General features: G+C 44.1%; 1 protein-coding gene and 8 non-coding genes across 11 annotated transcripts; all 9 read left to right on the plus strand.

Moving 5' to 3' along the window:
- Positions 1-13,123: 13,123 nt before the first annotated feature.
- On the plus strand, positions 13,124-18,740 carry LOC123128260 (putative U-box domain-containing protein 42). 3 transcript variants are annotated; one of them, XM_044548227.1, is made up of 5 exons: positions 13,124-13,438; positions 14,612-14,740; positions 15,276-16,252; positions 16,394-16,703; positions 16,965-18,740. In XM_044548227.1, exons 1-5 carry the CDS (start codon positions 13,327-13,329, stop codon positions 18,578-18,580), a joined length of 3,144 nt encoding a protein of 1,047 aa, XP_044404162.1. In that variant the 5' UTR covers positions 13,124-13,326; the 3' UTR covers positions 18,581-18,740. The 3 variants fall into 3 exon arrangements, with proteins under 3 accessions (XP_044404162.1, XP_044404161.1, XP_044404160.1); XM_044548226.1 differs by having other exon boundaries at positions 13,124-13,425; positions 14,444-14,740; XM_044548225.1 differs by having other exon boundaries at positions 13,124-13,425.
- Positions 18,741-19,603: 863 nt separating this feature from the next.
- On the plus strand, positions 19,604-19,681 carry LOC123132780 (small nucleolar RNA R160). Its single transcript, XR_006465043.1, has one exon. It is a non-coding gene; the product is annotated as a small nucleolar RNA R160 (small nucleolar RNA).
- Positions 19,682-20,087: 406 nt separating this feature from the next.
- Positions 20,088-20,256, plus strand: LOC123132871 (small nucleolar RNA snoR143). The gene has a single exon (XR_006465097.1). It is a non-coding gene; the product is annotated as a small nucleolar RNA snoR143 (small nucleolar RNA).
- Positions 20,257-20,333: 77 nt separating this feature from the next.
- LOC123132869 (small nucleolar RNA snoR143) lies at positions 20,334-20,503 on the plus strand. The gene has a single exon (XR_006465095.1). It is a non-coding gene; the product is annotated as a small nucleolar RNA snoR143 (small nucleolar RNA).
- A 77-nt stretch (positions 20,504-20,580) lies between these two features.
- Positions 20,581-20,750, plus strand: LOC123132868 (small nucleolar RNA snoR143). Its single transcript, XR_006465094.1, has one exon. It is a non-coding gene; the product is annotated as a small nucleolar RNA snoR143 (small nucleolar RNA).
- Positions 20,751-20,827: 77 nt separating this feature from the next.
- Positions 20,828-20,997, plus strand: LOC123132870 (small nucleolar RNA snoR143). Its single transcript, XR_006465096.1, has one exon. It is a non-coding gene; the product is annotated as a small nucleolar RNA snoR143 (small nucleolar RNA).
- Positions 20,998-21,482: 485 nt separating this feature from the next.
- Positions 21,483-21,562, plus strand: LOC123132777 (small nucleolar RNA R160). Its single transcript, XR_006465040.1, has one exon. It is a non-coding gene; the product is annotated as a small nucleolar RNA R160 (small nucleolar RNA).
- Positions 21,563-21,737: 175 nt separating this feature from the next.
- Positions 21,738-21,818, plus strand: LOC123132778 (small nucleolar RNA R160). The gene has a single exon (XR_006465041.1). It is a non-coding gene; the product is annotated as a small nucleolar RNA R160 (small nucleolar RNA).
- Positions 21,819-21,929: 111 nt separating this feature from the next.
- Positions 21,930-22,009, plus strand: LOC123132779 (small nucleolar RNA R160). Its single transcript, XR_006465042.1, has one exon. It is a non-coding gene; the product is annotated as a small nucleolar RNA R160 (small nucleolar RNA).
- The last annotated feature ends 1,222 nt before the right edge of the window (positions 22,010-23,231 follow it).

The following is a 23,231-nucleotide window of genomic DNA, read 5'->3' on the forward strand; positions in this document are numbered from 1 at the left end:
GGTGCAAACTTTGCAGGTGCATCCAAACCCCGTGATATGATACGCTCTATCACACATAAGCCGTATTATATCTTCCTGAAAACAGCCGCCATACCTACCTATTATGGCCCTTCCATAGCCATTACGAGATATATTGCCATGCAACTTCCACCGCTTCCGTTTTGATGACTTGAGCATCCATTGTCATATTGCTTTGCATGATCATATAGCTGACATAGTAGTTGTGGCTTAGCCACCGTTCATCATTTTTTATGCATGTTACGCTAGATCATTGCACATCCTGGTACACTGCCAGAGGCATTCATATAGAGTCATACTTCGTCATAGGTATCGAGTTGTAATTTTTATTTCTTTTGGGTTATAAGTAAATAAAAGTGTGATGATCATCATTATTCATTTTTAGAGCATTGCCCCAGTGAGGAAAGGATGATGAAGACTATGATTCCCCTACAAGTCGGGATGAGACTCCGGACAATGAGAGAAAATATAAAAAAGAAAAAAAGAAAAAAAAGAAAGAAAAAAAGAGAAAGAAAATAAAAAGAGAGAAGGGGCATGCTAGTTCCACACTTGTGCTTCAAAGTAGCACCATGCTTTTCATATGAAGAGTCTCCTATGTTGTCACTTTCATATACTAGTGGGAATTTTTCATTATAGGATTAGATGCACGCCCACTTAGTTTTCATATTGAGCTTTCATACACTTATAGCTCTTAGTGCATTTGTTGCATGGCAATCCCCACTCCTCGTATTGATATCAATTGATGGGCATCTCCATAGCCTGTCGGTGAGCCGCGTCGGTGTGAGACTTCCTTACTTTTTTGTCTTCTCTATATTTACCCCTATCATTATACTCTATTCCACCTGTAGTGCTATATCCATGGCTTGCGCTCATGTATTGCGTAAGGGTTGAAAAAGCTAAAGCGCGTTAAAAAGTATGGACCAATTGCTCGGCTTGTCATCGGGGTTGTGCATGATAAATACTTTGTGTTAAGAAGATAGAGCATGACAAAACTATATGATTTTGTAGGGATAGCTTTCTCTAGCACTAATATTTTGAAAGACATGATTGTTTGTTGGGATGCCTGAGTATTGATGTCTTTATGTCAAATTATAGACTATTGCTTTGAATCACTTGTGTCTTTATTCATGCCATGATTAGATATATGATCAAGTTTATGTTAGGTAGCATTTCACATCAAAAATTATCTTTTTTATCATTTACCTACTCGAGGACGAGTAGGAATTAAGCTTGGAGATGTTGATACGTCTCCATCGTATCTATCATTTTTGATTGTTTTATGCCAATATTATACAACTTTCGCATATTTTTGGCAACTTTTTATATGATTTATTGGACTAACCTATTGATCTAGTGCTAGTTCCTATTTGTTGCATGTTTTTTGTTTCGCAGAAAAGCCATATAAAACGAAGTCCAAATGCAATAAAATTTTATGGAGAATTATTTTGGAATATATGTGATTTTTGGGAGTTGGAATCATTGCAAACGGGGGCCCACGGAGCACACAAGACACCAGGGCGTGCCCCAGGGGCCAGGCACGTGGTGGTGGGTTGTGCTCACCTCGTATGTCGGTTGGAGCTCTACTTAGGGCGCAAGGAAGCTTATATACAAAAAAAATCGTGCTAAAATCTCAGCGCAATCGGAGTTACAGATCTCCGAGAAAATAAGAAACGGTTTTCGGCCAGATCTGGGGAGCGTGAAACAGAAGAGAACAGAGAGGGGGATCCAATCTCTGAGTGGCTCCTGCCCCCCCACCGCCATGGAGGCCATGGACCAGAGGGGGAACTCTCCTCCCATCTAGGGGGGCAAGGAAGAAGAAGAGGAAGGAGGGGGGGGGGCTCTCATGTTGGGGAATGTAGTAATTTCAAAAAAATTCCTACGCACACGCAAGATCATGGTGATGCATAGCAATGAGAGGGGAGAGTGTGATCTACGTACCCTTGTAGATCGACAATGGAAGCGTTTGGTTGATGTAGTCGTACGTCTCCACGGCCCGACCGATCAAGCACCGAAACTAGGGCACCTCCGAGTTCTAGCACACGTTCAGCTCGATGACAATCCCCGGACTCCGATCCAGCAAAGTGTCAGGGAAGAGTTCCATCAGCACGACGGCATGGTGACGATCTTGATGCACTACCGTCGCAGGGCTTCGCCTAAGCACCACTACAATATTATCGAGGACTATGGTGGAAGGGGGCACCACACACGGCTAAGAATATGATCACGTGGATCAACTTGTGTGTCTAGGGGTGCCCCCTGCCCCCGTATATAAAGGAACAAGGGGAGGAGGCCGGCCGGCCCTATAGGCGCGCCAAGGAGGTGTCCTCCTCCTAGTAGGAGTAGGACTCCTACTAGGAGGGGGAAAGAAGTGGGGAGGGAGAGGGAAAGGGGGGCGCCGCCCCCCCTCTCCTAGTCCAATTCAGACCAGGGGGGAGGAGGCGTGCAGCCCACCTTTGGCTGCCCCTCTTTCTTTCCACTAAGGCCCATATGGCCCATTGCTTCTCCCGGGGGGTTCTGGTAACCCTCCGGCTCTCCGGTTTTCTTTGAAATCACCCGGAACACTTCCGGTGTCCGAATATAGCCGTCCAATATATCAATCTTTATGTCTCGACCATTTCGAGACTCCTCGTCATGTCCGTGATCACATCCGGGACTCCGAACTAACTTCGGTACATCAAAACTCATAAACTCATAATATAACTATCATCGAAACCTTAAGCGTGCGGACCCTACGGGTTCGAGAATAATGTAGACATGACCGAGACACGTCTCCGGTCAATAACCAATAGAGGAACCTGGATGCTCATATTGGCTCCTACATATTCTACGAAGATCTTTATCGGTCAGACCGCATAACAACATACGTTGTTCCCTTTGTCATCGCTATGTTACTTGCCCGAGATTCGATCGTCAGTATCTCAATACCTAGTTCAATCTCGTTACCGGCAAGTCTCTTTACTCATTCCGTAATACATCATCTCACACTAACTCATTAGTTGCAATGCTTGCAAGGCTTATGTGATGTGCATTACTGAGAGGGCCCAGAGATACCTCTCCGACAATCGGAGTGACAAATCCTAATCTCGAAATACGCCAACCCAACATGTACCTTTGGAGACACCTGTAGAGCTCCTTTATAATCACCCAGTTACGTTGTGACGTTTGGTAGCACACAAAGTGTTCCTCCGGCAAACGGGAGTTGCATAATCTCATAGTCATAGGAACATGTATAAGTCATGAAGAAAGCAATAGCAACATACTAAACGATCGGTGCTAAGCTAATGGAATGGGTCATGTCAATCAGATCATTAATCTAATGATGTGATCCTGTTAATCAAATGACAAATCTTTGTCCATGGTTAGGAAACATAACCATCTTTTGATTAACAAGCTAGTCTAGTAGAGGCATACTAGTGACACTCTATTTGTCTATGTATTCACACATGTATTATGTTTCCGGTTAATACAATTCTAGCATGAATAATAAACTTTTATCATGATATATAAGGAAATAAATAATAACTTTATTATTGCCTCTAGGGCATATTTCCTTCAGTCTCCCACTTGCACTAGAGTCAATAATCTAGATTACACAGTAATGATTCTAACACCCATGGAGCCTTGGTGTTGATCATGTTTTGCTCGTGGAAGAGGCTTAGTCAACGGGTCTGCTACATTCAGATCCGTATGTATCTTGCAAATCTCTATGTCTCCCACCTGGACTAGATCCCGGATGGAATTGAAGCGTCTCTTGATGTGCTTGGTTCTCTTGTGAAATCTGGATTCCTTTGCCAAGGCAATTGCACCAGTATTGTCACAAAAGACTTTCATTGGACCCGATGCACTAGGTATGACACCTAGATCGGATATGAACTCCTTCATCCAGACTCCTTCATTCGCTGCTTCCGAAGCAGCTATGTATTCCGCTTCACACGTAGATCCCGCCACGACGCTCTGTTTAGAACTGCACCAACTGACAACTCCATCGTTTAATGTAAACACGTATCCGGTTTGCGATTTAGAATCGTCCGGATCAGTGTCAAAGCTTGCATCATTGTAACCGTTTACGATGAGCTCTTTGTCACCTCCATATACGAGAAACATATCCTTAGTCCTTTTCAGGTACTTCAGGATGTTCTTGACTGCTGTCCAGTGATCCACTCCTAGATTACTTTGGTACCTCCCTGCTAGACTTATAGCAAGGCACACATCAGGTCTGGTACACAGCATTGCATACATGATAGAGCCTATGGCAGACGCATAGGGAACATCTTTCATTTTCTCTCTATCTTCTGCAGTGGTCGGGCATTGAGTCTGACTCAACTTCACACCTTGTAACACAGGCAAGAACCCTTTCTTTGCTTGATCCATTTTGTATTTCTTCAAAATCTTGTCAAGGTATGTGCTTTGTGAAAGTCCAATTAAGCGTCTTGATCTATCTCTATAGATCTTTATGCCAAATATGTAAGCAGCTTCACCGAGGTCTTTCATTGAAAAACACTTTATTCAAGTATCCCTTTATGCTATCCAGAAATTCTATATCATTTCCAATCAGTAATATGTCATCCACATATAATATCAGAAATGCTACAGATCTCCCACTCACTTTCTTGTAAATACAGGCTTCTCCAAAGGTCTGTATAAAACCAAATGCTTTGATCACACTATCAAAGCGTTTATTCCAACTCTGAGAGGCTTGCACCAGTCCATAAATGGATCGCTGGAGCTTGCACACTTTGTTAGCTCCCTTTGGATCGACAAAACCTTCCGGTTGCATCATATACAACTCTTCTTCCAGAAATCCATTCAGGAATGCAGTTTTGACATCCATTTGCCAAATTTCATAATCATAAAATGCGGCAATTGCTAACATGATTCGGACAGACTTAAGCATCGCTACGGGTGAGAAGGTCTCATCGTAGTCAACCCCTTGAACTTGTCGAAAACCTTTTGCGACAAGTCGAGCTTTGTAGATAGTAATATTACCGTCAGCGTCAGTCTTTTTCTTGAAGATCCATTTATTCTCAATTGCTTGCCGATCATCGGGCAAGTCAACCAAAGTCCATACTTTGTTCTCATACATGGATCCCATCTCAGATTTCATGGCTTCAAGCCATTTTTCGGAATCTGGGCTCACCATCGCTTCTTCATAGTTCGTAGGTTCATCATGATCTAGTAGCATGACTTCCAGAACAGGATTACCGTACCACTCTGGGACGGATCTTACTCTGGTTGATCTACAAGGTTCAGTAGTATCTTGTTCTGAAGTTTCATGATCATTATCATTAGCTTCCTCACTAATTGGTGTAGGTGTCACAGAAACAGGTTTATGTGACGTACTACTTTCCAATAAGGGAGCAGGTACAGTTACCTCGTCAAGTTCTACTTTCCTCCCACTCACTTCTTTCGAGAGAAACTCCTTCTCTAGAAAGGATCCATTCTTAGCAACGAATGTCTTGCCTTCGGATCTGTGATAGAAGGTGTACCCAACAGTCTCCTTTGGGTATCCTATGAAGACACATTTCTCCGATTTGGGTTCGAGCTTATCAGGTTGAAGCTTTTTCACATAAGCATCGCAGCCCCAAACTTTAAGAAACGACAACTTTGGTTTCTTGCCAAACCATAGTTCATAAGGTGTCGTCTCAACGGATTTTGATGGTGCCCTATTTAACGTGAATGCGGCCGTCTCTAAAGCATAACCCCAAAATGATAGCGGTAAATTTGTAAGGGACATCATAGATCGCACCATATCAAGTAAAGTGTGATTACGACGTTCGGACACACCATTACGCTGAGGTGTTTCGGGTGGCGTGAGTTGCGAAACTATTCCACATTGTTTCAGATGTATACCAAACTCGTAACTCAAATATTCTCCTCCACGATCAGATCGCAGAAACTTTATTTTCTTGTTACGATGATTTTCAACTTCACTCTGAAATTCTTTGAACTTTTCAAATGTTTCAGACTTATGCTTCATTAAGTAGATATACCCATATCTGCTTAAATCATCTGTGAAGGTGAGAAAATAACGATATTCGTCACAAGCCTCAACATTCATCGGACCACATACATCTGTATGTATGATTTTCAACAAATCTGTTGCTCTCTCCATTGTACCGGAGAACGGTGTTTTAGTCATCTTGCCCATAAGGCATGGTTCGCAAGTACCGAGTGATTCATAATCAAGAGGTTCCAAAAGTCCATCGGTATGGAGTTTCTTCATGCGCTTTACACTGATATGACATAAACGGCAGTGCCACAAATAAGTTGCACTATCATTATCAATTCTGCATCTTTTGGCTTCAACATTATGAATATGTGTGTTACTACTATCGAGATTCATCAAAAATAGACCACTCTTGAAAGGTGCATGACCATAAAAGATATTACTCATATAAATAGAACAACCATTATTCTCTGATTTAAATGAATAACCGTCTCGCATTAAACAAGATCCAGATATAATGTTCATGCTCAACACTGGCACCAAATAACAATTATTTAGGTCTAATACTAATCTCGAAGGTAGATGTAGAGGTAGCGTGCCGACCGCAATCACATCAACTTTAGAACCATTTCCCACGCGCACCGTCACCTCGTCCTTTGCCAGTGTTCGCTTAATCCGTAGTCCCTGTTTCGAGTTGCAAATATTAGCAACAGAACCATTATCAAATACCCAGGTGCTACTGCAAGCTCTAGTAAGGTACACATCAATAACATGTATATCACATATACCTTTGTTCACCTTGCCATCCTTCTTATCCGCCAAATACTTGGGGCAGTTCCGCTTCTAGTGACCAGTCTTCTTGCAGTAGAAGCACTCAGTTTCAGGCTTAGGTCCAGACTTGGGTTTCTTCTCCTGATCAGCAACTTGCTTGCTTTTCTTCTTGAAGTTCCCCTTCTTCCCTTTGCCCTTTTTCTTGAAACTAGTGGTCTTGTTGACCATCAACACTTGATGCTCCTTCTTGATTTCTACCTCCGCAACTTTCAGCATTGCGAAGAGCTCAGGAATAGTCTTATTCATCCCTTGCATATTATAGTTCATCACAAAGCTCTTATAGCTTGGTGGCAGTGATTGGAGAATTCTGTCAATGACGCAATCATCTGGAAGATTAACTCCCATCTGAATCAAGTGATTATTATACCCAGACATTTTGAGTATATGCTCACTAACAGAACTGTTCTCCTCCATCTTGCAGCTATAGAACTTATTGGAGACTTCATATCTCTCAATCCGGGCATTTGCTTGAAATATTAACTTCAACTCCTGGAACATCTCATATGCTCCATGACGTTCAAAACGTCGTTGAAGCCGTAAAGCATGGCACACTGAACTATCGAGTAGTCATCAGCTTTGCTCTGCCAGACGTTCATAACATCTGGTGTTGCTCCAGCAGCAGGCCTGGCACCCAGCGGTGCTTCCAGGACGTAATTCTTCTGTGCAGCAATGAGGATAATCCTCAAGTTACGGACCCAGTCCGCGTAATTGCTACCATCATCTTTCAACTTTGCTTTCTCAAGGAACGCATTAAAATTTAACGGAACAACAGCACGGGCCATTTATCTACAATTAACATAAACAAGCAAGATACTATCAGGGACTAAGTTCATGATAAATTTAAGTTCAATTAATCATATTACTCAAGAACTCCCACTTAGATAGACATCCCTCTAATCATCTAAGTGATCACGTGATCCAAATCAACTAAACCATAACCGATCATCACGTGAAATGGAGTAGTTTTCAATGGTGAACATCGCTATGTTGATCATATCTACTATATGATTCACGCTCGATCTTTCGATCTCAGTGTTCCGAGGCCATATCTGCATATGCTAGGCTCGTCAAGTTTAACCTGAGTATTCTGCGTGTGCAAAACTGGCTTGCACCCGTTGTAGATGGACGTAGAGCTTATCACACCCAATCATCACATGGTGTCTGGGCACGACGAACTTTGGCAACGGTGCATACTCAGGGAGAACACTTTTATCTTGAAATTTAGTGAGAGATCATCTCATAATGCTACCGTCAATCAAAGCAAGATAAGATGCATAAAAGATAAACATCACATGCAATCAATATAAGTGATATGATATGGCCATCATCATCTTGTGCTTGTGATCTCCATCCTTGAAGCACCATCGTGATCACCATCATCACCGGCGCGACACCTTGATCTCCATCGTAGCATCATTGTCGTCTCGCCAATCTTATGCTTCTACGACTATCGCTACCGCTTAGTGATAAAGTAAAGCATTACAGGGTGATTGCATTGCATACAATAAAGAGACAACCATATGGATCCTGCCAGTTGCTGATAACTCGGTTACAAAACATGATCATCTCATACAATAAAATTTAGCATCATGTCTTGACCATATCACATCACAACATGCCCTGCAAAAACAAGTTAGACGTCCTCTACTTTGTTGTTGCAAGTTTTACGTGGCTGCTACGGGCTTAAGCAAGAACCAATCTTACCTACGCATCAAAACCACAACGATAGTTTGTCAAGTTGGTGCTGTTTTAACCTTCGCAAGGACCGGGCGTAGCCACACTCGGTTCAACTAAAGTTGGAGAAACTGTCACCCGCAAGCCACCTATGTGCAAAGCACGTTGGGAGAACCGGTCTCGCGTAAGCGTACGCGTAATGTCGGTCCGGGCCGCTTCATCCATCAGTACCGCCGAACCAAAGTATGACATGCTGGTAAGAAGTATGACTTATATCGCCCACAACTCACTTGTGTTCTACTCGTGCATATAACATCAACATATAAAACCTAGGCTCGGATGCCACTGTTGGGGAATGTAGTAATTTCAAAAAAATTCCTACGCACACGCAAGATCATGGTGATGCATAGCAATGAGAGGGGAGAGTGTGATCTACGTACCCTTGTAGATCGACAACGGAAGCGTTTGGTTGATGTAGTCGTACGTCTCCACGGCCCGACCAATCAAGCACCGAAACTACGGCACCTCCGAGTTCTAGCACACGTTCAGCTCGATGACGATCCCCGGACTCCGATCCAGCAAAGTGTTGGGGAAGAGTTCCGTCAGCACGACAGCGTGGTGACGATCTTGATGCACTACCGTCGCAGGGCTTCGCCTAAGCACCGCTACAATATTATCGAGGACTATGGTGGAAGGGGGCACCGCACACGGCTAAGAATATGATCACGTGGATCAACTTGTGTGTCTAGGGGTGCCCCCTGCCCCCGTATATAAAGGAACAAGGGGAGGAGGCCGGCCGGCCCTATAGGCGCGCCAAGGAGGAGTCCTCCTCCTAGTAGGAGTAGGACTCCTACTAGGAGGGGGAAAGAAGTGGGGAGGGAGAGGGAAAGGGGGGCGCCGCCCCCCCCTCTCCTAGTCCAATTCGGACCAGGGGGGAGGAGGCGCGTGGCCCACCTTTGGTTGTCCCTCTCTCTTTCCACTAAGGCCCATATGGCCCATTACTTCTCCCGTGGGGGGGGGGTTCCGGTAACCCTCCGGCTCTCCGGTTTTCTCCGTAATCACCCAGAACACTTCCGGTGTCTGAATATAGCCGTCCAATATATTAATATTTATGTCTCGACCATTTCGAGACTCCTCGTCATGTCCGTGATCACATCTGGGACTCTGAACTAACTTCGGTACATTAAAACTCATAAACTCATAATATAACTGTCATCGAAAACTTAAGCGTGCGGACCCTACGGGTTCGAGAATAATGTAGACATGACCAAGACACGTCTCCGGTCAATAACCAATAGAGGAACCTGGATGCTCATATTGGCTCCTACATATTCTACGAAGATCTTTATCGGTCAGACCGCATAACAACATACGTTGTTCCCTTTGTCATCGCTATGTTACTTGCCCGAGATTCGATCATCGGTATCTCAATACCTAGTTCAATCTCGTTACCGGCAAGTCTCTTTACTCGTTCCGTAATACATCATCTCACAACTAACTCATTAGTTGCAATGCTTGCAAGGCTTATGTGATGTGCATTACCGAGAGGGCCCAGAGATACCTCTCCGACAATCGGAGTGACAAATCCTAATCTCGAAATACGCCAACCCAACATGTACCTTTGGAGACACCTGTAGAGCTCCTTTATAATCACCCAGTTACGTTGTGACGTTTGGTAGCACACAAAGTGTTCCTCCGGCAAATGGGAGTTGCATAATCTCATAGTCATAGGAACATGTATAAGTCATGAAGAAAGCAATAGCAACATACTAAATGATCGGTGCTAAGCTAATGGAATGGGTCATGTCAATCAGATCATTCATCTAATGATGTGATCATGTTAATCAAATGACAACTCTTTGTCCATGGTTAGGAAACATAACCATCTTTTGATTAACAAGCTAGTCTAGTAGAGGCATACTAGTGACACTCTGTTTGTCTATGTATTCACACATGTATTATGTTTTCGGTTAATACAATTATAGCATGAATAATAAACTTTTATCATGATATATAAGGAAATAAATAATAACTTTATTATTGCCTCTAGGGCATATTTCCTTCATCTCGCCCCCTATCTCTCGGTGGCGCCGGAGTGCCGCTGGGGCAAGGATCGGAGCGGCGATCTACATCAACAATCTTGCTACCGTCAACACCAACTTTCTCCCCCTCTATGCAGCAGTGTAACACCCCTTCTCCCCGCTGTAATCTCTACTTAAACATGGTGCTCAACTCCATATATTATTACCCAATGATCCATGGTTATCCTATGATGTTTGAGTAGATCCGTTTTGTCCTGTGGGTTAATCATGATCTTGGTTGGTATGATTATATATTTTATTTATGGTGCTGTCCTAGATGCCCTCCGTCTCACGCAAACATGGGGGATCCCCGCTGTAATGTGTTGCAATACGTTCATGATTTGCTTACGGTGGGTTGCGAGAGTGACTGAAGCTTAAACCCGAGTAGGTGGGTTGTTGTGTATGGGATAAAGAGGACTTGATACTTAATGCTATGGTTGGGTTTCACGGCGATCTTTAGTAGTTGCGGATGCTTGCTAGAGTTCCAATCATAAGTGCATATGATCCAAGTAGAGAAAGTATGTTAGCTCATGCCTCTCCCTCATATAGAATTGCCAGAATGAATACCGGTACTTGTTATCGGTTGCCTAGGGACAAATGACTTTCTTGTTGACAAAAGCTATCCACTTTTATTACCTTGCAATTTATTCGTAGTTTTATTCTCGCAAAGTACTTGTAGTTTTATTCTTTTCAAAATAGTTTCATACTTGTTCTAGGTAAAGCAAACGTCAAGTGTGCGTACAGTTGTATCGGTGGTTGATAGAACTTGAGGGAATATTTGTTCTGCCTTTAGATCCTTGTTGGGTTCGACACTCTTATTTATCGAAGAAGGCTACAAATGATCCCCTACACTTGTGGGTTATCACACATCACTATCGCATAGCCCGACACCGTCAACTTTTGTCCGAGGTCAACCCGCTCCTACCCGTCTGATCTCCTCCTCAAGGTCATCCTGCTTGCGAACTCCACTTGCTCTGCCCGTTTCTAGCCACACAAGCTTGGTGTTGAGGAGGGTGTCAGACATGGATGAGCAGTACCATGTGGATTTGGAAAGGGATAAGAAGGAAGTTTCTGATTTGGTTTGGATAGACTAAGGGGATTTTTTTGGGGGAGAGGAAGAACTCGGCCAAGGCACCTGACCGTAGGTCAATGATGTTTATTTTGCGTGGGGTTGCCTTCTTTGATCGAGCATTGCCCTCCGTTGTGAAGCCGATGCCATAAAATTTTCATTTGGGATCGGTGGTGATGTGACACCTTTTTCAGTAATTTGGCACGTGTAACATGGTGGAGGGCCTTATAGTATCAAAATTGTCACAATATTTAAAAAGATCTTTGAGAAAAATAGCAATTATGTGCATGTCCTTCCTTTTTGCAAATAGAATAATAAAGATAAAACCTAGATTGCAACTTGGTCCTACTGCAACTTACAACCTCACTAGAGGTGCTCTGGCCATCATTTCTGGCCAAAAACTTGACAGCATCAAGCAAGGGGAAGAGAGCCTCACCATGGAGATTAAAAAAAACTCAATTGAACCAATTACTTCTTCGATATGTTGTTCCAGCAGTGGAGGTCAATGTATAATGGTAGAAGATCTGCTGATGAGCTTGCATGTCGACTTTCAAACCCGTGAAACGACATATCCCATAGGATTGTACACTGATCCAACCTCCCCATTTCTTTCACCTCCATGGCGGTGAAAAACATAGGGAGGGGGCGGGGGATGCCCACTTCACCCTATTCCTGCACCGTCGTCACCATAACATAACCGATACCCATCAATGATAATATGTGTATGCCACCAATATCCTCCAATTATAGTTATGTTTTGGTCAAGTTGGATCATGTTATGGTGGGTTTGGCCTGGCAAATTCGACTTTTCGTGAGTGCCACGCTGTCAAAAGTCAAAAAAAAACTTGAAGTACATTCGAAAGAAGTTTCTTTTTAAGTGTCAGAAGGCAACTTTGAGCTTAAAGCTTTCTTTCAAGTCTTTTCATTCAGATTAAGTATGTGATGCAGTGGATATTTCATTTTTTGAGAGAAAGTGTGCTGCAGTGGATGGTTATTTGTGTTAGGCTCTACATCTTAAGAAAATTATCTATGTGAAGCATACCTGGCCAAACAGCCCGACCCGACCCGTGGTAAACGTGTCTGGCACGACACGACCCGCGACAACACGACTAATAGCCAGGCTGTGCCGTGCCGGCCCACGGGCGGGAGGTCGCAGCCCAGGCACGGCCCAGCTACTAATCGGGCTGACCCACTGACACATCAGGCCCGCTAGTTCGTCTACTATTTGACACACTGCATGTTTTTGGCTTTTTTACCTGTTGGGCCATATAGAGATGTATAGAAAAAAAAGTAATCAGGCCATGCCGTGCCGGCCCGCGTGCTCAGGTTAGCAGCCCAAGCACGGCCCAGGGTGTGCCGCGTGCCGGGCCCGGCCTGTTTAGCCCGTGTCGTGCCTGTCCCGTTGGCGGGCCTTGTCGGCATGCTCACGGGCCGGCCTGGTTAGCCCGGCCCATTTGGCCAGCTATAGTGTGAAGACATGGGCCGTGTGGATCGCTGGGCTTGGTCAGGCCTGGTTTCGGACTGGGCAGAATCTGCCGATCCGTCCGGGACTCCGCCTCGCCGCGTCTAGGGGTCACACAGCGACGGCGGCGAAGGAGGGGTCGGTCTCCGCCGTCCGTCCGCGAAGCGCAGGCGTACGCCACGGCGACTCTGTCGCGCGCGCTTTCGCGCGTATGTGTGGAGCCAATTTCAACTCTTAGCTCGAAATGGCGAGAAACCTAGAGCCCAAGCCGGAGCCGGACGAGCTCCGCCGCGCCGCCCTGCCGGGCTTTGGGCCCCGGGAGCACCTCCGTCCGCAGCCTCCGGTACCTCCCTCCGGTCTCCGCCGCACAGTCGTAGAATATCATGGCCGAGCGATGCATTTGGATTTGGTACATGGTAGTTGACTAGTTTTGTCTTAGACTGGTGCGCGCCATTGACTTCAGCAATTTGGTTGATGCGTACAAAGAGCATTTTGATAGATGCTTACAAAAAGAATCTGCCCTTTTGTCATGCCGCCACCCTTATTCTATGGTTGTTCAACGATCAACATTCGTTGTGTCTTTTTGTGTCTTTTTGTGATGCTGTTTTCATAGCTATAACCTGACTTTGTTGCATCCACTCCAAGTCTACATCTGAGCATATTATCATATAATAGCAGTAGCCAGTAAAGGTTTGGTACGAGTCCGTCCCTCGGTTTAATTTGCGGGACTATGGAATAATCTCTATCCCTTTGTTTCACAAGCTGAAATTTGTGAGAAGTAGCTTGTGCAGTTGAACTTGTGTTGACTTCAGTGAATTTAGTCCTAGAGAATTCTGAAGACATTAGTTCAAACCTACCTAGATGTATTATATTATGATGACGGGTTAGTTGTGGTGCCATTTTTCAAGTGCTTACGTTTTAGCCCAGTCTAAATTGTTCAAAGAAGATTGCTGTCGCTATCACCTGCGATTATAATCTGCATCTTTTTATTTATTTATTTTAAACATCCATTACTTCATGCTGAGTTGTGGCAATCAGGCGTTATGACTTTTTGGCTGCTGATGGTATCGACTGCTATCCTCTATTAATCTAGGGAAAATTGGAACCATGCAACAGCAAAGCTATCACTTTTGAATTGCTGTGACCTGAGTATGACATTCCACTGCAACATCCAATGGCATACCTCATAACAGCATACTTTGGAGGGGCATGCTTACCAATTCCAATTTCCCATTAATCTACGCTATATAGTTTTCAGCGATAAGGATGGCATTGTCATTAGGTTCTTTTGGGTTAGCTTGCCAAACCTACCTATCACCTAACTTTGTTCCTATTAAGAACTTCATACTTCTTGCTTGCAGAAATATTTCATTCCATCACCAAGACTGTCACTCATTGATTGTGTCCTTCTTTTATGTGGATAGCATCATCAACAGTCCTTTCCTGTGATAAATAAGTGCAGTATTAAAAGGGGTCACATAGTGAACCCATTTTGCTGGGTCTTCTATATCTGCATTCTTCTGTCGTAGAATGTGCTTCAGAGGAGATACAGCGGGTGCTGTTCTGGCGAAATAGGAGGCAAAGCCGCTCATTCTATAACTCCTCTACAGTCCACACAGAGTCACAGTGCTCAAATCTCTTGGGTGTTATGGATACAGGTAAGGTTCTTTATTATAGCTGTAATCTTCATTCGTTTGTTTGGGGAGATTATTCGTTTGGAGGCTTTGTGGAGGGACATGGCAGTAAGTGCTCCTGGGGAGAACATATTATCCTTTTGTCAAGAAGATTTCTGTTCTCGGAGTAATCAAATTATGCTTTGCCTCCCTAAGGATTACAATTTCATGGTTTTTAGGTGTCTTTTGTGATCGATATACTTCAGACAGAAAAGGCTGTTGCCTTTACATCTCTAGTTTAGTCAGTTAGAAAAATAGTCACGCTGTAAGAGGACTAGAGGAGTGCCAGATGGTAATGCCAAAAATAAATACAGGTCTACTCTGAGTAATCGTTGGGTAGCTTAAGCCTTCTACTTATGCCCTTACAATGATTTTGGTTGTTCTGTAAAATCTTCGATCTTCAGGAAAATTCTATGCATCTGCTCCAATATGTCACACTGTTTTTTTATAGCATGTAATTATCTCCCATATCTGAGCGACAATTTGCATTGTTGTTGTCTGCTTCTGTTTGGATATGCAGTCATGTTGATAGTACCCACTGCCGATTTTAGCCAAGAGGACTCCATGGCGTCTAGCAAGGCCATAATGGAGCGTCAAACAGCTCGCAGGGCCCCAACCAATATGACACAGATACTGGAATCTCTATTTGCCAGTGTCAACCTTGCTAAAGACCTCACTGTAAGGTGTAGAGGAAGAGCGCTGCAACTCACAGATGATGAGATGCAAAGCATAGCACATGACCTGGAGAGTGTCATTCAGAACATATGTGATCATCTTGGCAGGATACCAGCATCAGCACTTGGCAGCAATGCTAACACTGACGTGGCAATGAAGTCAAACTCAAGGAGGGGCTACACCGATGTTGCTATGTCCATGAATGCAGTGACCGACATGCCCAATAGGAGGTCTGTCTACGAGAGTGACATGCCGAGGCTGGTGGACTTTCTGCAGGGAATGTACCATGAATCACATGAATTTGGCGGGCAGACGTTTAACTCTCTCCCAGAGGTCACGGAATATGTTGAGCCTCTGTATGATGGATTCTTCTGTCCACTGACGAAAGAGGTGATGACTGATCCTGTGATGACAGAGGGCGGTGTGACATATGACAGGAGAGCCATAGAGGAGCATTTTGAGAGGTATGCGGACAGTTTGGAACCTGTCTGCTGCCCTGTCACAAAAGCTCCATTGCAGAGTAAGGCAGTGATGAGTAATGCTTCCCTGAAGAGTGTGATTGCAGAATGGGGAATGAGGAATGAGGCAATGCGGATTAGAGTTGCGCGAACTGCGCTCTCTTTGTCGACTACTGAGGCTATGGTGCTCGAGGCCATACATGAGCTGAAATCGCTGGCCAAGCTGAGGGGGAAGAACAAGGAGCTGATGCATAAAATTGGTGTCACCAAGGTCCTATCACGTTTGTTGGACAACCACAATGAACAGATTCGGCTTGACACATTGGAGCTTTTGTCCTTGTTAGTTAAGGATGAAGAAGGAAGGGTAAGAAGGAACTTTTTGTCCCTACATAAACTCATCTGCAATTTAGAATAGTATACACAAGTAAATAACTGATCGGCTGCTTGGCACCAAGCCTGTGCTGCATATTATAATGGAATTTTAACCAATTGCTGCATATTACAGGAAATCGTTGGAAAAACCAAGGCCATTGCCAGGACAGTTAAGCTACTGTCAAGTAGTACTATTGATGAAAGGCACGCGGCCGTCTCTTTCTTGCTAGAGCTTTCAGAGTCTCAGTTATTGCTGGAGAAAATTGGGTCAACTGCTGGAAGTATTCTGATTCTCACCACAATGAAGATTAATGATTCTGATGATCCACTTGCTGCTGAGAAATCTGGAGCAGTCCTCAAGAACCTGGAAAAGTGTCCAAAGAACATCAAGTACATGGCCGAAAGTGGCTACCTAGAACCCCTTTGGAGTCATCTTGTTGAAGGTATGCCTCTGAAGAAATTTCATAACTTTTTTTGGTTCATTAAAGTGTGTTTTGCTATTGTTTTCTTGCAAGTCTGATTGTATTTGAACCACCTAGATTTTCAAAAAGTATGAACCCTCTTGTCATTTAATAGTTGTTCCACTACAGCTGCACATGTTAGGATTGCCTCAACTTAACATCCCAAATAAGGGTTTTGAGACTCAGGGCCTCTTGCTCCTATAATTAATTGAACTTTAAGCTGACATGAAGATTCCAAAACAGGCCCAGAAGAGGTGCAGATGGAGATGATCAGCTACCTAAGCGAGTTGGTCCTATACCAGGAAGTCACCATTGAAATCACCGAGAGCACGTCGGGCGTCCTCATCAAGATGGTGCACAGTTGCAACACGGTGGTCCATAAGGCAGCACTCGATGTGCTGGTCCAGCTTTCCTCGCACCACCCCAACAGCAAGGTGCTCGTTGAGGCAGGTGCTGTCCTGGTCATGGTCGAGGAGCTTTTCATAAGGAAGATAGATGACGAACCCGAGAGCTACAAGGCCAAGGCTGCCACCGCCCTAGCCAACATTGTTGAGTCCGGCATTGATCCAGACACCACTGTGGTGAACAAGGAAGGCCACGTCCTCACGTCCAAGTATTGCATCTACAACTTTGTGTCCATGCTCAAGTGCTTCATACCCGACGACTTCAACCTCAGCATCATCCGCCTACTGCTTGCGCTCACCGCATTCGCCAAGCCCCTGGATGTCATGGTCTCAGTGGTCAGAGAGAACCACCGCGGCCATGCCATTGTGGAGCTCATGAGCTCCCCAATGGAGGCGCTTAGCATTGCTGCGACGAGGCTGCTCATTACCCTGTCCGCGCACATTGGCCACACCATCGCCGAGAGGCTCTGCAAGACGCAGGGGCAGCCGGGCAGGCTGGTCAAAAGCATCAGCCACGCCAGGCAAATCACCGAGCGGCATGCTGCTTCGGTGACGCTCCTCTCAAGGCTACCGCACCGAAACATCTCGCTCAACCTTGCGCTGGTGCAGGAGGGCGCCGTGTCGGTTCTGCTGAGCGGGATAGAAGAGATGCAGAGCAGCGCAAAGAGAAGGAGCAGGTACGCGGTACAGTACATGGAGGGTCTGGTGGGCTCGCTGGTGCGGCTCACCGCGACGCTGTACAACCCGACCGTTCTGAAGGAAGCGATGGACCACAGCTTGGCCTCGGTGCTGACTGAACTCCTCACCGGAGCTGCCGGAAGCGCCGAGGTGCAGCGGCTCGCCGCCGTGGGGCTAGAAAACCTCAGCTACCAGTCCATCAAGCTGTCGCAGATGCCGCCGGAGGAGGACCCACGGCCAAAGAAGAAGACAATGCTGAAGCGCCTAATGACCACAAGGGCGCACGGCAACAAGACCCTCCAACACCAACAACCCGTCTGCCCGGTGCACCGGGGAGTCTGTTCCACGGTGACGTCCTTCTGCCTCCTCGAGGCCGGCGCCGTCGAGGGCCTCCTTGGCAGCCTCGAGAGCGACAGCCCCCGGGTCGTCGAGGCCGCGCTGGGAGCGCTGTGCACGCTCGTCGACGACCGGGTGGACGTGGAGAGGAGCGTGTCTGCCCTCGCCCAACTGGACGCCCCGCGGCGTGTGCTGGGGGCGCTGAGGCAGCACAGGGAGAACGTGCTGTGGCAGAAGTGCTTCTGCATGGTGGACAAATTCCTGGCGCACGGCGACGACCGGTGCGTGAGGGAGGTGACCGGGGACAGGGTGCTGCCGGCGGCGCTAGTGAGTGCCTTCCACAAGGGCGACGCCGGCGCCAAGCAGGCCGCCGAGGGCATCCTCACGCGGCTGCACAGGATGCCCGACTACTCGGCGACCTATATGTCCGTGGAGATTTAGAGATTCCTTGTCATACGATACTGCCGGTGATCTATTAAAACAGAAGCATGCTGGTACTTAGGGTGTTTATTTGTTTGTCATTTCCACCATTGTGAATTTGTGAAGCTGGTTCTTGTATATACGCACATGTGAATCAAACGAGCTGCTCACTACCATGCCATCTTGTGTATGCATGCACATTGTGAGTTTTTTGTGAAGTGGGGCTGAGCTGCTCACTACCATGCCATCTTGTGTGCTAATGCATAACAAAATCACTAAAGCAGAATCCATTCTAATTACTATGGAAAATGAGCTCTTTTCTCCTTGTTTTTTTCGAAAGAATATCACTGTTTTTTCTTTTTTTGGAAAGAATATCTCACAGTTTTTTTAGGGAAATCTCACAGTTTTTTTAGAGAATATATCACAGGTATAAGAGCGGATGGAGAGCTGGCCCAGTTAAGTCGAGCGGATGGAGAGCTGGCCCAGTTAAGTCGAGCGGATGGAGAGCTGGCCCAGTTAAGTCCAAAGTCGTAAGGCCAGCCCATTTATATCTTGGACGACTCGTTCCCTCCCCATCCTGCTGATATGTACCGCAGAGGCAAACCCTCGTCTCCTCCAAACCTTGGAACCCTAGCCGCCGCCAGCGACAGCTTAGCGGAACACCTCTCAGATCTCCAGCTTTTGCTTATTTTTCGTTTGTTCATCGCGTTTGGTGGCATCTTGGCCACTTTTGAGTGCTAATTGCTAGAGCACATGCCTTTCTTTCTATTGTTTCTTGGATTTGATGGTTTTGTTATGGTTAACTCGCACCATTAGCCCCCTGCTCTGTTGAGGTTCGGAGAAGGGAAAACTGCGGGAAAAGGGTATATATGGGTGCAACATCAATCCAGTTGGACAGGGGCTATGTTACTTCTGTGGAAGGCAGCGATTTTCCTCGGGATCATTTTTTCTGTCCACATTCACCTTGTTGTTCTATAGTTTGGATTCGTTTAGTCTATTTAGATCATTTTATCGAGCACATGATAATGTTACAGTTGTTTTAGAAGCGAAATGAGGAGGCGAAATCATCTGAATTTATGCTGTTGATATTACCTGCATGGTCTTCAAAGTTCTCTGATCGCTTCATGCTCAAATCTCTCATGTGTAGTTAGCTGTGTTTGTTTACCTGATTTCTGTTAGAGGTAGTAGCATAACAATCAACACATCTGAAAATCTACTACTGTGGATACCTCTTATCCAATTAGCGCCTATCTGGATTTACCTTGGCATTTTTCTTGCAATATGTATACACTCTTTCTTTGATTTTGATGTTGCCTGAGGAAAAAAGAGCATGTTTTAAGTTTTTTGATTGCTTACTTGTGCTTACAGCCCACTTATGCAAATGGTAATATGTAGATTTACATTTTTCTTTTCCTCTTTGCAATATGTTTACACTCTTTCTTGAATCTTGATGTTGACCAAGGAAGAAAATGCATGTTTTAAGCTGCTGTAAAGCAAAATGAGGACATATGATCAGAAGTGAGAGTCGTTGCACCTCTGTTTCTTTTACCCTGCTCTCTGACCATGTTTGTGGGGTATTTACATTGGTGCAAAATGAAAAACTGTTCCTTGAAGCAGCAGCGGCCAGACAACCGTAGAGATAGATCCACAGATGAATGGCTAATCTGCTGCTTGTCTACTAATTCTATCTCACATCTCTGATGAATATTTTCCTGTATTTTAGTGTCATAGGATAGTTTCTCATTGAATAAATATCCAGTATGCAATATCTATGTTGCACCTGTGTATTGTATTGTCCTACTTTCTAGCTGTGCTAGTAGGATATAACACTGGTGCACAAAGGAAAAGCTGCTCCTCGGAGCAGCAGCGGCCAGACAACCGTAGAGATAGATCCACAGATATATGGCTAATCTGCTGCTTGTCTACTAATTCTATCTCACATTTCTGATGGTTATTTTCCTGTATTTTAGTATCATAGGATAGTTAAGCATTGCATAAATATCCAGTGTTCACTGTCTATGCTGCACCTGTGTGTTGTATTCTCCTACTTTCTTGCCGTGCTAATAGGATATAACACTGGTGCAAAAAGGAAAAGCTGCTCCTTTGAGCAGCAGCGGCCAGACAACCGTAGAGATAGATCCACAGATGAATGGCTAATCTGCTACTTGTCTACTAATTCTATCTCACATTTCTGATGGTTATTTTCCTGTAATTTAGTATCATAGGATAGTTTAACATTACACAAATATCCAGTATGCATTGTCTATGTTGCACCTGTGTGCTGTATTGTCCTACTCTCTAGCGGTGCTAGTAGGATATAACACTGGTGCAAAAAGGAAAGGCTGCTCCTTTGAGCGGCAGCGGCCAGACAACCGTAGAGATAGATCCACAGATGAATGGCTAACGTGCTGTTTGTCTACTAATTCTATCCCACATTTCTTGTCTGCAATGATTGACATGTTTGCTCTAATATGCTTGTCAAGATAGCTGTGCATTTTGTGTCAAAATGTTTGTTTATTCAAATCTATATGCTTTGTTTGTTGGTGTTTACTTTGCATTACTGCACCTGTAATTTGTACATTTCTGCTTTCTTGTTAGTTGGTGGGATTTTCATATGACAGTACTGATCACACCATCCATGAATAAATCAAAATGCAGCAGAACCATTAGATTGTCTAACGTATAGAAATTGTAACAAAATTATCGTATGTCGAGTAGTTCTGTTCTTATTATGATCGTGGGATGTTAAGCATGGTGCACAAGTGAAATGCTCCATACATCAATATATGGTCTTCAAAGTTCTCTGATTGCTTAATGTATGTTATGTTTACATCTTACGATGTCTATGTCCTTTGTTGGTGTCTATAGCTTTCCATTGTTTGATGGTGATGCTTGAGTCAAAGTTACAGTGTTTTAGTTGAAAAGCAAAATGAGGAGATTATATGATCTGAAGTATCTAATGTGGATACAACCATACATGGTCTTCAAAGTTCTCTGATTGTTTCTCATAACTCTTTTCTTCATTCTTGATGTTACCTGTGGAAGAAAATGCATGTTCCATACATGGTCTTCAAAGTTTTCTTGTTATTATTTTCTTCCTTTGTTGGTGGCAAATATCTTTTCAGTGTGTAATGGTGATATGCTTGAGTTGAAGTTTCAGTGTTTTATGCTGTTGAAAAGCAAAATGAGGAGATTATATGATCTGAAAGTATCTGGTGTTGATACAACCATACATGGTCTTCAAAGTTCTCTGATTGTTTATTGTAGCTTGTACGTACACATGTTGGTATTTGTTTCTTACTTTTTTTGTGACTATGTTTGATGTTGTATGATGATTCCTGTATAAAAATAGTGTTTTATGCCATTGAGAAGCAAAATGAGGAGGTCATAAAATCTATAGTATCTAATGTTGATACAACCATACATGGTCTTCAAAGTTCTCTGATTGTTTCTCAAGAATTGTGCTCTTTGTAATAATTATTTGCTGCACTAGCCTTTTCAAGTAAAATGTGGTACTTTGATTTGAATTTGTAGTCAAACAAATATTAGTGTATCTCATGGCACTCTTTTACTTGGTTTTTTGTTGCTTTGCATAACTAATGGATTTGGAAGTTATCAGTTATTAAGTTATCACAAGTTAAAAAAGCAACTAACCGGTCATTTTGAATAAGTTTGCTGAGGTTCTGTGGAAGCTTGACAGAAGGGTATATGTGTTCATCATGCTGACAAGCTTGCTACATGCTGCCATTGTACTTGTTTTGAATGTCTCAATTCCCAGGCGTTAGGATGATCTTGTGATGGTTAAGACACTGAGGCAGAATGCTTAGGGCTGACACATAAAATTGTTGCTATCTTACTTTGACCTGGCATATGATTTGTCTAAATACTGTTGTGCTGTACTTTGTTGCAATGTAAACCAATCATCCCCTATTGAAAGATATTGTTTTTTATGTGATATGAGACGAACTGCATGTAAATCAATTTCTGCCATACGCTGGTGAATGGTTCCCCGGTGCATTATGCATAGCTGATTAAGTTTTATAAGTTTTTGCTTTTCCCCTAATACCGTGCCTTAAATGTTGGCCTGCATCTACCAAAACAAATAAAACAGAAATAGTACTTGATTATTAAATAGCGTATCAATCTACAACATTAAATTAAACACAAATTGATTATTAAACATAACACAATCTTCATCAAACATGATCTTGTGGCTCATGGGCTAGCTAGTGGAGAAACCGTCCTCTTTCATTTGTAGCCTGGTTGTGGACGTGTATCCATTATTTAGATGAAAATAAAGTTAGCCATGATGGTGTTTCCTAAAAAAAGTAGAGTTCATCACACATATGACATGACATAGAGGCAGAACTAGTTGTTTTGTTGCTCATTCCATGTTCACCACTCCTTGATGATATCTCGTTGAAGATATTCATGAGCATCCCCATCTAGCTTCGTCCTATGAATCACCCAAGGTCAACAATGGAACCATGGTGCTTCCGCCGTTTGTTCTTCTCCATGTGAAGAACCATGAGCACCGCAATGTCCTCATCTTCCTCGAACTGACGTTACTCATCCACACAACACAGTTCATCACAAACATGCTCGTATGTTGCAACAAAAAAAAAAGAAAAGAAAATTACATTTTAGAAATTTTGTTGAACACTTAATGGGC

Source organism: Triticum aestivum, chromosome 6A (genome assembly GCF_018294505.1).
Source record: "Triticum aestivum cultivar Chinese Spring chromosome 6A, IWGSC CS RefSeq v2.1, whole genome shotgun sequence".
In the NCBI taxonomy this organism is placed as follows: domain Eukaryota; kingdom Viridiplantae; phylum Streptophyta; class Magnoliopsida; order Poales; family Poaceae; genus Triticum; species Triticum aestivum.